Source organism: Equus asinus, chromosome 14 (genome assembly GCF_041296235.1).
Source record: "Equus asinus isolate D_3611 breed Donkey chromosome 14, EquAss-T2T_v2, whole genome shotgun sequence".
Lineage (NCBI taxonomy): Eukaryota > Metazoa > Chordata > Mammalia > Perissodactyla > Equidae > Equus > Equus asinus.
Window position 1 is genome coordinate 36,922,284 of NC_091803.1, and position 15,979 is coordinate 36,938,262.

A 15,979-nucleotide genomic window follows, 5' to 3' on the forward strand; every position below is an offset into this window, starting at 1 on the left:
AAAATAGACAATTTTTTCTTTAATTTCCTAAAACACTTGAAATATAATGCACGAGAGGTTTTCTTTTTTCCTCTTAGCAAAAACAGGAAGTGTAAAGAGTTCAAACAGAAATTTAAGACATGGAAATGAGCTATCGGAAAGCTCTTCCTCACCCACAGTTCATTCTTCTACCATCAAAGGAAAGGACCAGGGCTGTCGTGAATTTACGGCTATGTCATCTAAGCATGAGAGGGAAAGCCACCCGTATACACACTCAGGAGAGAAATCAAAAATAATTTTCAGAGCGTCTAATACGGAAGTCCCCAGGCCCCGTGCACACCTCCCACTCTCGGCCACCATGCCGCACGGGCCTTACTTGATGGTCACGGTGACATCCATCATTTTGTCAGTGGTGATAGTTCCGAGGACATGGTGGCGAATGGCTGTCAACGTCAAGATACTGGGTGAAGACCTATAAATGAAAGAGTGGAAAGAAAACACCAGCAGCATCACCTGGTCGCTCTGAAAGGATCACACACGACCCCCTTTATGGGTGACCCCTTGACCCTGAAACACACTACATGAAATTGCTGAGTTTGGGACAAAATAACTCCAGAAATACGTACAAGTGTTTTCAAGAGTAAACTAATTCTCTACTCCAAACTCAACACCTCCACTTCCCAGGGAGACCCGCAGGCATCTGTAAAAATCTAAAAACGGGAGCCTGGAGCTTGAGAAATTCCCCACACAGAGGGCAGGAAGACTTAGCGATTATATTTAAGCCACTTCAAAACCGCAGCCTTCTCCCCTGGGTTTGCAGAGTTCTTGGGAGAGACATTCTACCTCCAGTCCTTCAGGAATTTATCCCAGTGTCTTAAAATCCTCATCTAGAAATTCTCTTTAATGTCTAACCTTACCTCTTCCAGAAAAAATACAAAAAACTCCCTTTGTTCTCAGAAATAACTGCAGCAGCAAGGGGCACTCACTCTCCCCCACAGAAGGCACACCCACGCCACGGGGCGCACACGCGGCTTACGTGTCGTAGGTATAGAACGCTTGCTCAAACCGGTGGCAGGAGCGAGGGGTCACCTTGTACACGCCTGCAGCCAGGAAATCAAGAGCAATTTTCAGAGAAGGGCATCCGCTACATTAAGCAATTCCAATGTTTGGAATCCAAAGGTGGCAACTCTCACTCGAAAACTCACAACACAGAGCAGGTGTGCAATCATGGGATCGGAAACGCCTTTCCCGCTGCCCACAGGGGATTCCTACCAAGGACCCAGTCCCTTTACCAGCCCGCTCTCAAATTCAGGATTTTCATTTGCCATAATTTAACAACTCACGGTCCCTTCATCTGCATGGGCCAAGCTGACAGGTACGTGCACAGGAAAGAACCGGAAACACACCTCTACTGCAAATCACACTGAGACTTTTCTACTTAACAGATTCTCTTAAAGACCCAGAAGACACCCACGGCCTGAACTCCTTCCTATAAATATTCCTAAAAAGGGACGGGGCGGGGGAAGGCCCAGAAGATGACGAAACAGTCACAGGAAACCCTCTCACGCCATGAGCCTATGTGGGGTGACACTCAGACTCGGAGCCTTGTCGTCATTTGCCAGAAAAAGACAGTGAACTTCACGAAGGAGCAAAGCCTAACAACGGAGTCCCCCAGTGATCATCACCCAACATTCCGGCCACACTTCCCACGAAAACCTGAACCTGGCTCAAATCACCTCTGCTGTCCCCATCACACCGAGCGAGCGCCAGCACAGCTGCTACTGGAGAAAACGCCTCGGTGTCTCCATCCACTCTGTGCATCCTTTTGATCATTCGACGCAGAGTGACAGAGCACAGCACCTCCCACAGGCCAGGCGCTGTGCTGGGTCCCAGGACTCAGTGAGGAGCAAAGCACATACGATTCCTGCCTCCTGGGGCTTCCCGTCCACAGCAGCCCAGCTACGACAAGTGTAGTCAGGGCGAGACCCGAGCGTGCTGAGCGGGAATACGACAGGGAGACAGACCCACAGACACTGGAGGGCCCCCTCCCCTGGGGAAGCAACATTGGAACCAAGAAGCGACATGCAGGAAGGCACAGCTCAGGGAGAGCACTTAACCACAGACTTGCTCGTTGCTTCCCCGCCAGCTGTCCGTCTGTCCTTCCTTGATACTGGACCCAGGTTATGTTCAGGGCGCTCATGTGCCCAGCCTCCCTTGCCGCTAGAAGTGACCATGTGACACGGTTCTGGCCAACAGACATAAGGAGGTTTCCTGGAGGGAGGCGGGCATGGAAAACGTCTGCCAGTCTCTCTCCTTGTCTTCCTGCCTTAAACACAACAGTTTTCTAAGGCAACAGCAGCCATCTGGGAAACACAAGGTGAAAACACAGGAGACTGCTAAAGGAATCACAAAGACCCGACCCCTATTCACATCTACTGGCTGCTGAACTCAGTTAGCCACATGCTGCCAGACGTCATTGCTGAGCCAAATTCACCCCCCAGCTGATGGCACTGCTGGACGGATTTTGTTACTTGCAGTCGAAGGCACGGTAACTAAACACAGAAGGACAGAGCGACTGGAGTGGAGAGAGTGGCAGACAGGGCTAGACCATCCAGCAGCTCAAGGTCAGGTTAAGAAGTCTGTGTTTTATCTTGAGAACCAAGTCATTAGGAAAACGACAAATAAAACCACCACAGATACTACCTGACACCCACCAGGATGGCTAAAATCAAAAAGACAGGCAGTAACAAATGCTGGTGAAGACGTGGAAAAGCAGGAGCGCTCGCACTGCTGGTGGGAATATCAAACGGTGCACACAGCCTCGGCGGAAAACCATTTGGCGGTTACTTAAAAAATTAAACATAAATTTACCATACGATCCAGCAATTCCACTCCTAGGTATCTACCCGAGAAAAACGACAACAGATGTCGACACAAAGACTTGTACTCGAATGTTCACAGCAGCGTTATTCCTAACAGACAAAAACCGGAAATAACCACCAACTCAAACAGCCACCCACCGGCGAGTGGAGACAGAGCGTGACCCATCCATGCACTGGAATACCGTCACAGGAAAGAGGAACACACCACTCATTCCTGCTACAACACGACTTCAAACATGAACTCCAAAAGCAGGACGCTAAAGGAAGGGAGCCAGACAAAACGCCAGTATTGGATGATTTCATTTCTATGGAACATCCAAAAAGGGCAAATCTGCAGAGTGACAGAAAACAGCCAGCCCGGAGCCGGAACAGAGATTAACCATAAACACGCGTGAAGGTTAGGCGGGGATGATGAAAATGTTCGAAACTGGATTATAGTGACGGCTGTATAACTTGGTAAATTTGCTAAAAATCGTCATACTGTACATTTTAAATGGGTGGATTTTAAGGTCTGCAAATTGCATCCTAATAAGGTTGTTAAAAGAGAGAGAAGCCACTGAAGTATTGTAAGCAAGGTGAACGATGATCCCATTTTTATTTTAAAAAGCTTGCTTTAAGGAGAAATCATTGGCCAATGGTGTCACGTTTTTCAGGGTGAAGGCACTCAGCGGTCTTCCCCCAACACAAACCCAGGAGATAGGGAACCCCTCCCAGCCTCCGCCTCTAATTCTTTGGATAAAAACACTGCTCCCTCCAGAGGAAAGAGAGAGAAAAACACAAGTACGCTAACCATCACCACGACTCACAGCTCGATGCAAACAGAACCAGAACAGAGGGAGGCCCAAGGCCAGCCACGCCCCCTCCGGTGCTGTCCGTCCCTCCCCTCGGGCACGTCCACCCTTCCCCACTCACCAGGCTTGGACAGGCAGAACCGGTTGACGCCTTTGGAGAGGTTATAAATCCCCACGTTCTCAGGTCCATTTCCATCCTGATAAAATTCCTACGGGACCGAAACCAATACAGTGACTTAGCGGGGGAGACGGGGACACCGACATGATGGATAATATTTCTGTTTCTGAAGCAGTCATCTGTTTTGCCCATTAATCATTTGAGCAGCTGGGTGCCACAGGAAAATTAAAAAGCTTCAAACGCTTCCAACAAAAATGTGTTCTTTCCCATTCAATCAACTAGTATTTATCAAGCACCTGCTACGTGACAGACCCCGGGCTGGGCCTGGGGAGCTGAGATGCTCCTGTTCTCAGGGGGCTTACATTCTAATACGGCAACAGAGGAAATCAACACGGGCAACAAAGAAACTCGGAGATTTCAGCCAGTGCAGGAGATAAACAGGGGAGCAGGACAGAGAACGACCCCAGGAGGCTTCTGTGGCTTGCTGGTCACAGGGCGGGCCTCTCTGAGGACGGAAGGCTGGGGCCGAGCCCGAATGATGAGAAATAACCAATGTGCACACTTCTGGAGAAGAGGCAGCATTCCAGGCAGAGGGAAGAGCATGTGCAAAGGCCCAGAGGAGGGAACGAGCTTGGTGTGGAACTGGAGCAGGCCTATGTGCCGCGCCCAGGGAGCGAGGCGGAGGGTGGTAGCAGGTGAGGGGCAGTTAGAAAGGGGCTTGCTGGCCATTGTTAAGGAATGCGGATCTTACTCTGAAGGAAACGGAAATCCACTGGGGGGTTCAAAGGAAGGAATGGTTTCCCAAATGGAATGGTTTCCCAAATGTCTAACACTTAGTCTCAACTGCATATTAATAACCCGTCTCCTGGAACAAAGCTGTTTGTCTAGCATTTGTAGTCAAGTAGTTAGCGGTTGACCGGCACTGGAAACACCAGTTTCAGTCTCTCTAGTGTCGGAAACAAGTGGTCCCTCAGCCGCCATTTGCCTCATTTCCTCCCCTGGGACCTGACAATGACATTTACCTTTGCTTGAAGTAAAAAAATTACATAAAATCCACTGATGGACCTATCTAGGTCTAGCCGGGTGTTCCCTCTCCTGAAATCCATTTGGGACACTGTCTATCGGGCGACAGAGACTCATCCACAAGAGAGTAAGACCCTAACAGCTCCCTTCTCTGCACTGGAGTAAACATGCAGGAGAAACCGCCTCAGCCACACCTGCTCACGAATGACAGCAGTAAATGCCAGGGAAATTTTAAATTTGCACGAGCTTTACTTAAACCTCACTACGACCCTGAGAAGTGGACAATATGATCCCAATTACGAGCAGAAAACAGAGGCTCAGGAACATCCAATGAACTTGCCCGAGGCTACAAAACCAAGGCTTTTGCATTCTATCGATGGGTCCCCCAAGCCACCAAAGTTAGAAGTCAGTGTGGGGCCAGGACAAGAAAAGCTCCCAAATAAAGGCATCTCTCCACGGGGGGGGATTAAAGGCTTGCCCATGACGCTTTCCATAATAGGTGGGTGAGTCGAGGGGCGGAAAAGGAATCGGACTTGACTCTGGTTGTAATATTCTTGGCAAGCTAGTCCCTCTCACTTTCCAAAAGGCGAGCGTCCTTCCAAAGAAGAGAACCCTTACAAGCCACGCGTACCAGAGTGATGGCATGAGACAGGGAGCATCTCAGCATGTAGCCTGTCTGCCTGAACTCCACCGCTGACACGTCGTCTTCCAGAACCTCCACCTCCAGGCTCTTGTTTTTCCAGCACCAGTCTTCGTGCATCATGCTGACTACACGGCACACGGCACACGGCACAGAGACGCGTGGGCGGAGTGCACACGCCCCCGGAACACCACCAGGAAAGAATGGCGACGAGTTAATCTCTAAAACTGTGTGCACACACGCACACGCACACACACACACACAGAGGCAGCAATGCTTGGAACAAGTCACTGCTAAACAAAAACTGAAACCAGTGGCCAGTGAAATCACCAAGAAGGAAACTGAACTGGGCCTAAAGATGAGGCTACAAGTAAGTTATTCAGGGATCAGGAAACTTCTTCTGGAACGGGCCAGAGAGAGAGTATTTTCAACTTGGCGGGCCACACGGCCTCAACTGTTCCACGCTGGCTTTGCAGCCACAGACAACAGAGGAACAAACAGGCGTGGCCGGGTTCAAATAAAACTTGACTCAGAAAAGCAGGCCACGGTTTGCCAACACCTGATGTAACAGAAAATAAAATTCCCCAGGAAGAGCCGTCTGCTCGATAAGCTATCCACAGCCAGCAGCTCGAGGCTGAGCTCCTGGAAGAGTAGAAATACAGGCTTCTCGAGAAACGCAGGAAGGAGAGAGCCAGGTCCACCAGCACCTCCTGCTCATCAGGCCCTGTGCAAGGGGCTGACACACGGCCTTTCATTAGTCCTACATTCTGCAGAAGGGTCCACTACTCCCATTTTAGAAGGGGAAACTGAGTCTCAGGGAGATCAGGTCACCTCCCACGGTCACACGGCTGCTGGGTGGGAAAACTCATGCGTGTCACTATTTCACTCTTGTCCGGCATTTGGCAATAAAATGGCGTGAAGGAGGGCACCCTCCCCAAAGAGGAGAAGTGTGTGGGCTGTGCTGAGCAGATGGCCGTGGGTCACAGAGCCCCGACTCCTGCATCATTGCCCAACGCTGAACAAATAGCACATTCAAGGTCAAGGGGCAAAGCAGAGTTAACACAGGAACGGGAGACAGTTGGACACAATGTGAGAGCCGGGTCTGAGAAAGTTCAGACAGGCAGGCAGCGTGCGAGGGCCATGAGATGCTGCCTCGGGTCTTACTCTTGTATTTCCCGGGGAGCACGTTGTCAAATGTGAAGGTCATCGAGTTGACCTTGCCCGAGAGCTGGAGGCTGCGCTTCTCGCCCTGGCGGCTCAGCGACTGCAAGGTCACCAGCAGGTCGCCGCAGGTGTCTGCAGAGAAAAGACAGGTGGGCCGTGTGTCACTGCCTGCACAAACCACAGCACCCACTCAAACCCTCACCCTCTGCGGGCCACCTGCTCCCACTCAGCTGCTGAAGGGCAGTGCCAGGAGAGCTTCCTCAGAGCAAGTGTGTGTCTACCCGATTCTAAGAAGTTACCCCAACGCACCGTCACAACAACCCTGTGAGGCAGGTACCATTGTCATCTCCCTATTACAGATGAGGGACTCAAAGCACAGAGAGGTTAAGTAACTTGCCCCAGGTCACACAGCGAGGGTCCAAGCCCACATAGGCTGGTTCCAGAGTTGACGTTCTTAACATCTGTGCTGCACTGCATCTTGACGTGACCACACTCAAGCTTCATGAAAACCCTCTGAAAGTGGTAGTATTCCCATTTTACAGAAAAAAAACTGATGCTCAACAAGTAAATGCCTACAGTCTCATACCTGGTCAGTGATAGAGCCGGGACTGAAACCTGGGCCTAATTCCATCTTCCTTTCAGAGTCAGAGGGGAAAAAATCCCACATGTTCTTTTGAGAGGCAAAGCAGGAAAAATCCACAAGAGAAGTTTCTGGAGAGCCACTGGGGCGATTATTCAGCAAGAACTGCGCACAGTACGGACTCCCCAAGACCACTCCCAGGGGTGGTTTCTGCTTTCATCTCTGATGCTTCCCAAGGGGAAAAGCTCACCCAAATCCCCCTTCTCCCCACCTCCTTCTCTGAGAGGATCTGCTCCTGCCTTCAATCGCCCTCTTACCCAAACAGGAGACCTTTCCAGAAACTGAAGCCAAGAACTGCATGAAGGCCACGTTGAGCACAGGCCGGTCCGTCACCTCGAGAGGGAAGGTCTGGGGCTTCAGCGTCAGCCCTGCCCTGGTCTCCGCCTCGGGAACCACCACCTGTGGACACACACGCGGGACAGGGTCAGCACTGCAGCGGGGCCTGCCTCCAGGGCCCAGGCCAAACAGACTCTGAAGGACAAAGGCTCGTCTCTGGGCCTGGTTTTACAATCACAACCAATGTGCCAACAGCCTGACTGAAGAAAACACATCTCTAACCAGACAGAGCAAACGGGTCTTCAGCAGGGCCACGGTGGATCTGCCTAACTGTCCACAGGGGCACCAGCGGCCACCCACCGCCCACACAGTGGGCGGAGACCACACAGACCCCAGAACCTTTTCCGGGCCGGGGGTCCCTCCTGACAGGCTCTGAGCTCGTCAACACCGTATGGGGGACCAGTCATGGGATCAGGCCATGTTCTTCCTCTTCTTGTGTGCGCCTTTCTCAGGCTAACAAGGAAAGGGGGCAGCGGTCACCTTCTCTATCCCAGGAAAGATTACATGGTGGAACTACCCTCCCTCGGAAAAGTCCCTCTCATGCCTCCAAACAGGTCCCAAAGGCTCATCACTCTGGCCAGCTTCGCAAGGAGCTGGCTGCCTAGTAAGGAGATGTCGGCCCACAGGTCACAACTGAGAGGAAGCAGGGAGCAGGGCCCCCGCACCCGCTTCACGGAGGTAGGCATCCCACCAGCCCTGGAGGACAGCAAAGTCCCAGAAGGAACCTTCCAGGCCGTCTCGTCTCCCCGCACCTGCTCGTACTCGGGCAGAAGCAGCAGCTGACTGACGGGTGGGAACCTGACACCCACTGAGACGCGGTCTGAGACCACACGGGCACCGCACTGGAAGGCACAGAGGGCTGAGCTCCGCTCTGTCCCGCCTCTTGTCCGCTCACCCCACCCAGGCTCAGGCCTTCACCCTCGCAGTGAGACCACAGGCCAGGGCCTCCCCAGCCTCCCTGCCCGCCTGGAACAGAAGATCAGACAGGGCGAGGCGGGGAGACGGACGCTCCAGTTTGGCCCCGAGTTCCAGAAACCAGGCGCTGTGGAAGTTACCCAGCTGCCGCCAATGAGTTTCCTCTGATCTCCTGTGGGATTCATGAACATTCTATAGCAGCCAGAAGCCTGGGAAGGCAGAGGCATGACCGGCAGCCCGATACTGAGCCCCGACGAAGAGCAGGCCTGGAGAAGGGGGAGGTGTGTGCATGGCCGTGAGCCGGCTGCCTGTCTCTCCTGACTGTCACATCCTGGGACGTGAAGGTTTCAGATAGAAGCTGGGAATGGCAATGCTCCTTTTCCAACCCCATGTTGGCTAATAATAACGCTTTTAAAAATCGCTGCCCTTTAAATAAACAGAACAAAACTCCTCGTACCTGGACTTTGTAGGTCCCTGGCTTTGCTTTAAAACAAAATGAGCCCTGAGCATCCGCCTCCACGGTGACCAGAGCCTTGTCCTTCTCTTGCGACGACAGGACGACTCTGTATTTACTCATCTGCTTGGCGCTGTCAGGGAAGCGGAGGATGGCGATCTGGCCACAGACGCTGAACCTGTGAAAGGGGCCGTTCAGTCCAGCAGGAGGACGCGGCTGCAACCGGAAAGGCGCTTATCAACCCAAACCACGCGACCCCCTCCCGGCCCTCGCCCCCGAGACCAGACCAGTCCTGAGGAAGACACAGGCGTGCAGCCCAGATGGCTCCGGTTTTAAAAACTGGAACCTTCGGAAGGAAGACTGGACCTCCTTCTGCATAAGGGAGAAAGGCAGGGCTGTGCGTTTCTGGGTGACATCCGCAACCCCCACTGTACAAACAATTTTCGGAAAATCTGCAAATAAAATGTTTCAGGAAACTGGATCCCCGATGGTGGAGCAGCCCCGGACTGAGAATGCGGACCAGGCTTTAAAAGCAAGAGCGGCAGGCTGCCTGAGAAACTGGGGCATTCCCGGGGGCAAAAAAGGAGGCAGGCCATAAAAGACGCCTGCCCGGCCTGTGATTGTATATAATGCCTACACGAAAGCAATCTGAGAGACTTGAACAGCAAAGGTAATTAAGTGAAAAAAAAATGCAAAGCTAAAACTGAACTCCTTAGGAGCTGGGAACCACAAAAGCAACTTCTAATTGAAAAGTCCTATTACAGTAACGACTCAGACTGAAGACTCAAGGAGCACTGTGCACAGACACTGACGCAGAGGCACCACGAGCAGCACATTGACTCTCTGATAAGAGCGACAGAGACCGTCATCCTCAGAGTGACGGTCCTCTTTGAGTCAGTCGACGTGTTAAAGCGTATAATAATGTGTCACAGCTGGAGGCCACCAGGGTTTCTTTAGCTAACTCCAGGTTTTATTTTCTAATCTTAAAGCATCATTTTAGATAAAAATTCAGTTGTTGCTTTTGATGGAAAGACGATAAAAAATGTAGTATTCGACGTTAGATAATTACGGGGTACAGAAAATGCTGGAACGTGCGCTCGGCCGCAAACCAACAGCAGCAGGAACGAGGTGGGGGACAGTGTCCGTGAACTCCAGGAGGAATGAGAGGCACGGTCGTCTCTTTAGCTTGAAGGGACCTGCCCGCCACAGGAGCCCATGGTCTGGAGCAGGGACCCAGGCCCACCAGCCACGTGTGTTTGTGCAAACCGTGGTTTACACACTTCTATTTTCAGTCTTTTAAATGGTTAAAAGGAGAAAAAAATCAAAAGAAGAAGAGTATTTCGTGACACATAAAAATTATATGAAATTCAAATTGCAGTGCCCATGCATTCAGGGGGACCAGCCACGCCCAAACATTTATGAATTGTCTGTGATGGGTTTCCTCATAGACCATTCGGCCCACAAGGCCGACAATCTTTGTTCTCTGGCCCTTTACAGAAAAAGCGTGCACGCCCCTGATCCAGACTGAAAAGCACGCATCTCGGTTCTCACATCCTCCTTCCATGCCCTTACAGAATAAAAGGGAGGGAAGAGAATACTGATGAACTCTCAAGGACCTTTCATATTCGCTTGATTTCTGAACGTGTCGGGGGAACGTCACCTTATTTGTTCCAAGTTGAACCTCTTTGCCTCTCTGAGGTTTCAATATTTTAACCATAAGACCTGTTTTAGCTCATATGCTCAATTAAAGAGAATCCCAGTTACCCTAAACCTCAAATGGATATTGGTTGTTAAAACAAATAAACTAAAAAGCTGGAGGGAGAGTGTTTTGTTATATGGAAGCCCTGATCTGTGTCAACACATTCTTTCATCAGGGTTCATGACATTTATAGATAGAAACTGGTAATTTCCGTGCACTGTGAGATAACTATATTCTCACAGTCGTTTCGACAGAAGTCAGAGTTTATTTTTCAAACAAATGGGGAAATTTTTTTTAAGTAACAAATATCAATGAATTAAAAGGCAAATGTGCTACATTGGTGCCAAAGGAAAACAATAAATTTTTCCATAGATGTTCAACAAAGGTTATTTTTCTTTCTTTGACCAAAATATTCCACTTTAAGGAAGAAAATAACTATCAATATAAACCTATTTCTCATTTCCGTGAATAGCACCTCCGCCACCCAGCCAGTTGCTCAAGTAAGAAACCAGGGACTCCAACAGCCCGAGGCCTGTTGATTTGCTCCCTGTATTATCTATCCACCTGTCTACTTCCCACCCCCTCCCCTGCAGCCCCCCTGGGCCCACCTGCCACCAGATCTCGGGACACCTGTCTCAGCCTCAGATCTGGTCCCTCCCTTTACACTCTGGCTTCCCTCCTTCCGTTCTCCACGCCACAGCCAGTAAAAACACCACCACTTCCCACAATGCCGTGATCCCTACCACTCCCTTGCTGAAAAGTCTTCACTGGTTTTCCGCCGCATCTTGGGGAAGAAAGCCCGTCCCGCAACACGGCCACAAGGGCGCGGAGCTGTTCACCTCACCGGCCGCCTCCGGCCACGCTGGCTGTCTCCCGAGAGCTCCTCCCCCTCCCTCCAGGCCTGGGGACACGCTGTCCCCTCTGCCGGGAAGTTGTTCACTGAGCTAACCTTCAGTCCTCCAGAAGGCCTCAGCAACCCAGACAGGCTTCCGGAGCTCCCACTCTACATCAGGTTCTCTGCGAGCACCCCGTCCCTTCCCCAGACACCTCCTACAATTCACGATCACAGATTCATGCGTCTGAAGCCGGCCTCCCCGGGAGATGACAGCCTCGTCTTCACGATGTCAGTGTGGTTCACCGTCCTACACTGAGCGCTGATCACAGCGCCTCACCCAGAGGAGGGGCTCAACGATGCTATGAAAGGAAGGAAGCCCAGGCCTCGGTCCCGGAACACTTCCTGAGGCTCCAGCACAATAGGGACACAGGACCAGGCTCTACCAGTGTACCCTTCCTTGTCTTCCACACATCCCTGGACCCCCAACTTGACCCCCACCCCCCCAATCTACAGAAAATGGTCACCGCGGCCTCCTCAGTGACCAAGCCAATGGACCGTGTTTTCAGGGCTCACCTCCTGGACCTCCCTGACCCTCGCGTACCACCTCACACCTAAAACCCGCCACCCAGGTTCTGCCGCGGCCACCCTCAGACAGTGGCATGCCAGTTTTGGTCTCCAATCTTCCAATCTACCTGTTCTTACAAGGTCAAGGCTCTGGCTGCCACCTATGGCCAAATCTTCAGGCTTTACAAGCTAATCAAGCATCTATTGGAGAGCCCCATCTAGTGGTCCCACAGACCCCTGTGGCCAAAACGTAACCCTCGTCACCAACGGGCTCCGCTTCCTGTCCACAACCAGTGGCACCACAACCGTCCTGCTTCGCAAACCAGGAAGCCCTAAGTGTTTTCCAATACGTCCTGATCTCCCTCAAGGCAAGCCCTCACCAAGTCTGTTTCAAGTCCCCCGCACTCCAGTCTTGTCCCCTCCAAAGCCTCCTCCACCATGCCACCTCCAGCATCCTCCAGCCTTCGTGCTCCACGTCACCAGCATGCCTCACTGAACCAAAGGCTAACCACGTCACCTCCATGCTCAGAACCGTTCACTGGCCCCTTGAGCCCCAGGGGAGAAAGCCCCACCTTCCGACGGGGTAGAAAGAGGCCCTCTGAGCTCTGTGCCCTCCAGCCCACCACGCTCCTCTGCCCGCCCAGCACTTTCCGCTCCAGCAACACCAAGCTCTGGGCTCCCACCCACGCCTTAATTTAAACCCACTTTATCTTTGAAGCAAGATGATTTTCCTTAAGCATCCAAGGTATAAGTCCCTTCAGTTTATAAGAATTAGCACTAATCTTTCTAAAGAAGGCAGCCTGACTTCTCGACAGGTGTCTGAGACTGGATGCGGATCCTTGGCAGAAACACAGTCAGACGTAAGGTCACTCTGTCCTCCGCTGGCTGCCAACATGGTCACGGGCACTTCCAGACCCCAAGGGAGGAGCCTTACCCTGTTGCAATGATGTCGGCCAGCTGGGGTGTGTTGGGTGCGATTTTGATCGTCACAGTCTCAAAGTAGAGGTGCTCCTTCTGAGCATGGATGGTGTACGTCCCGGTGGTTATGTTCTCCAGACGGAAGGAGCCATCCGCTTTTGTTCTGACTGCAAAACAGAAACACGCCAACAAAAGATGAGCCCGAACAACTACACACCCCTCCATCTACACAAGACGACGTGAGACAAAAAGCCAGCAGAGGTTCAGAAACTCACTGAGGTTTCGTCTCCTTTTCATTTCTCTCCGTGATCAAAACCCAAAGTGGCACACAGCCCCCAGGGTTGCGTGCCTGCCCACCTTTGATTTGGTTATTCAGAGTGACCACTGCCTCCGGAACACCTTCTCCTTCGGGTCCATTCAAGACCCTCCCAGTGACGGAGAATCCCATGACGTGGAACACGGGCTAGAACAGGAAGGACAGGAAGAAGGTTCCGCGGGCTTGACCCCCAAAAGCTCCCCTTATGCCGCTCACAGCATCACTCAGCACACCGGCCCACGCCGGCTTCTCCCACGCCAGCCAGGCTCCCTTCCAACTCACCCACACACGCTGCTCCCCCACCGGCAGCCCCCTCCCTGTATCTGTCTTGTTCCTTATATTTCCAACACGTTGATGTTTGTCAAATAACTGAATAAAGCATTACTTCTGTGTGAGAGCTTTCCCACTCTTGCTCCCGTCCTGCCTCCTCCCCTCCAACGCCTCCATTTTGGTGAACCACGCCGTCCCCCAGGCTCCCAAGCTTAAAGCATGGCCTCACCTTGGACCACCCCCGCCCCGCCTCCAACACGGATCAGTTCTGTGGGGTCCACTTCGGCAGGGTCTCCAGAGCACCTGTGTCCACCTCAGCCTGAGTTCAAGTCTGTACTAACTCCACCGGGACAGGCTCACTCAACCCCAGCTGCTGCATGGGCCACAGCGTCCTAGGCTTGATCTACGTGTCCGCACCGCCCCGCTGCTGAGGACCGTGGCTCTACTGTCCCTGAATCGCTACATTCCAGCCATGCTGACCTCAAGCTGCCACGTGCATGCTCCACATGCATCCCTCACGTGGGGCCTGGAGGCCAGCAGCTCCCTTGGCCTGGATCATTCCTCCCCCACAGCCCGAAGGTCTGGAAGGAGGCCGCTCCTTCTCACCGTTCAGGCTTCGGCCCAAACTGTCCCCACCTCCGAGCAGCTTTCCCTGACCGTCCTGTCCCAGGAGCCCCTGCCCCCGCCCCGCCCATCACCACCCGTCGCAGCAACCTATTAGCTTCACCGAAAAATCTGCCGAGAGCTGAGACGCCCTCGTCTGATTTCTCACAGTCTGTCTACCTCTTTAGAATGTAAGCTCCACCAAGATAGGGACATTTTCTGCCTCAGTTGCCTGGTACATAGGAGGCCCTCAATAAAGGCCTCCTGAAGGGATGAATGGAGGCATGAGGGATGCACGCGTACATGCAAGAGCGTTTGAGAAAGCTTCAAAATAATAAATGGCTTCCTTCCTTCTTGATCTTTCTGAAAAGATGTGGTTTATCCTCTTACGCACTCCTATATTCACTCAACAAACACTTTCATTAGGCACCTACTGTGTACCAGGCACTAAATCACATGTTAGGAATACAAAAAAGAATAGGGACTCTCAACAGTTCCTGACCTCACGTGGCCTCAGGCTGCTCCCTGACATTCCATCCAGCTCTCTATTTAAACACTCGGATTTGCTCACCATCTGGGAACATCCTGCCCCACTCACCTGCCCCCATCCTTCTCCACAAGCCCCTCAAAAGCCAGCCAGGACCTCATCCTCTCTCTCTTCTAACCCCCGCCCCATGCACAGCACAACAGTCAAATGCTTTACTGAATCTTAAAAAGCAGAGTCAGGAGCCCACGGAGCGTGGGACCTAAAAGCCAGCTCCTACCCGTTTAAGCCCCTTTAACGCAGTACTTTCAAATGTAACTTCAAAGAAGACGATTAAAATCGAATTTTTGCAAAAACTGTCACACTGGGTGGTCCATTTATGAAAGACTGTTATTTTCCTTTGGGATTTGCTCTAGCTAGCAAATGTGCTACAGTACCCATTTTCTACTTCTTTAATTAAAGATAGAAATGTAATGGAAAACACATTTACCATCTATTTTAGGGTCTAGAGAGTCTGTCGGGCCATCTATCACCCCATCCACTACCCAAACTATCACCCCACCATGGTCCAAGGTCTGACAGCTCCCCCCCGGTCCCGTGCTTCCACCTTGCCCCCTGCAAACCTCTCGACACAGCAGCCAGAGGGATCAGGCCTCTCCTCTGCTCAGAACCTTCCGGGGCCCTGCACGACCTGCCCCATTCTCCCTCTGGCCCTCCCTCCCCTTCCTCCCTTCCTTACTCCCTCCACTCCAGCCGCCCCAGCCTCCCTGGGGTCCCCCAAACCTTCTAGGCACGCTCCTGCCTCAAGACCTTTGCACCTGCCGTTCCCTCGGTCTTAAACACTCTTCCCACAGATGTAAGTACAATTTGCTGCGTCTTCCCCTTCAGGGTTTTGCGCAAATGTCATCCCTTCCCAGTAAGAATTTCCCAAGAACACCCTGTAAGATGGCAACCCATCTCAACTTTGAAACGGGGTCATCTTTCCTGCTTTATTTTACTAGAGAACATGGAGCACCTTTTCATCGCCTTCTAATTGACTTATGTATACTGTCTCTTTCTGCCATCAGAATGTGAATTCCACAAGAACAGGAATTTCTGCCTCTTTTTGGGCACTGCTGTGTGCCCGCCCCTAGAACAGCATCTGACACGTCTGTCATCGGCACTCAACAAATATATTTCATTGAATGAAGGAGACAGAGCTGGGGCTCCAATTCTCTAAGAGGAAGAGACTATGTAAGAGAGGAGAGGTCGATTCCACCGGTAGATTCCGGGCTAATTTGGAAGAAAGTACAAAATTCTGGTTTTTCCAACAGCCCTTCTAGATAAGATATTGATTTTTTTTAAACAT

The 15,979-nt window shown here is 51.8% G+C and overlaps 1 protein-coding gene across 1 annotated transcript in view; it reads right to left on the reverse strand.

Moving 5' to 3' along the window:
* The window catches only part of LOC106828821 (BOS complex subunit NOMO1), a 49,373-nt gene that overhangs the window by 18,883 nt on the left and 14,511 nt on the right, over window positions 1-15,979 (reverse strand). Inside the window, exons 10-18 of the mRNA XM_070484868.1 lie at window positions 13,316-13,421; window positions 12,975-13,125; window positions 8,946-9,120; window positions 7,495-7,636; window positions 6,598-6,729; window positions 5,425-5,561; window positions 3,774-3,861; window positions 1,016-1,079; window positions 356-451 (exon numbers count right to left, since the gene is read on the reverse strand). Coding sequence (XP_070340969.1) covers window positions 356-451; window positions 1,016-1,079; window positions 3,774-3,861; window positions 5,425-5,561; window positions 6,598-6,729; window positions 7,495-7,636; window positions 8,946-9,120; window positions 12,975-13,125; window positions 13,316-13,421 — 1,091 coding nt within the window. The remainder of the gene's footprint in view (window positions 1-355; window positions 452-1,015; window positions 1,080-3,773; window positions 3,862-5,424; window positions 5,562-6,597; window positions 6,730-7,494; window positions 7,637-8,945; window positions 9,121-12,974; window positions 13,126-13,315; window positions 13,422-15,979) is intronic.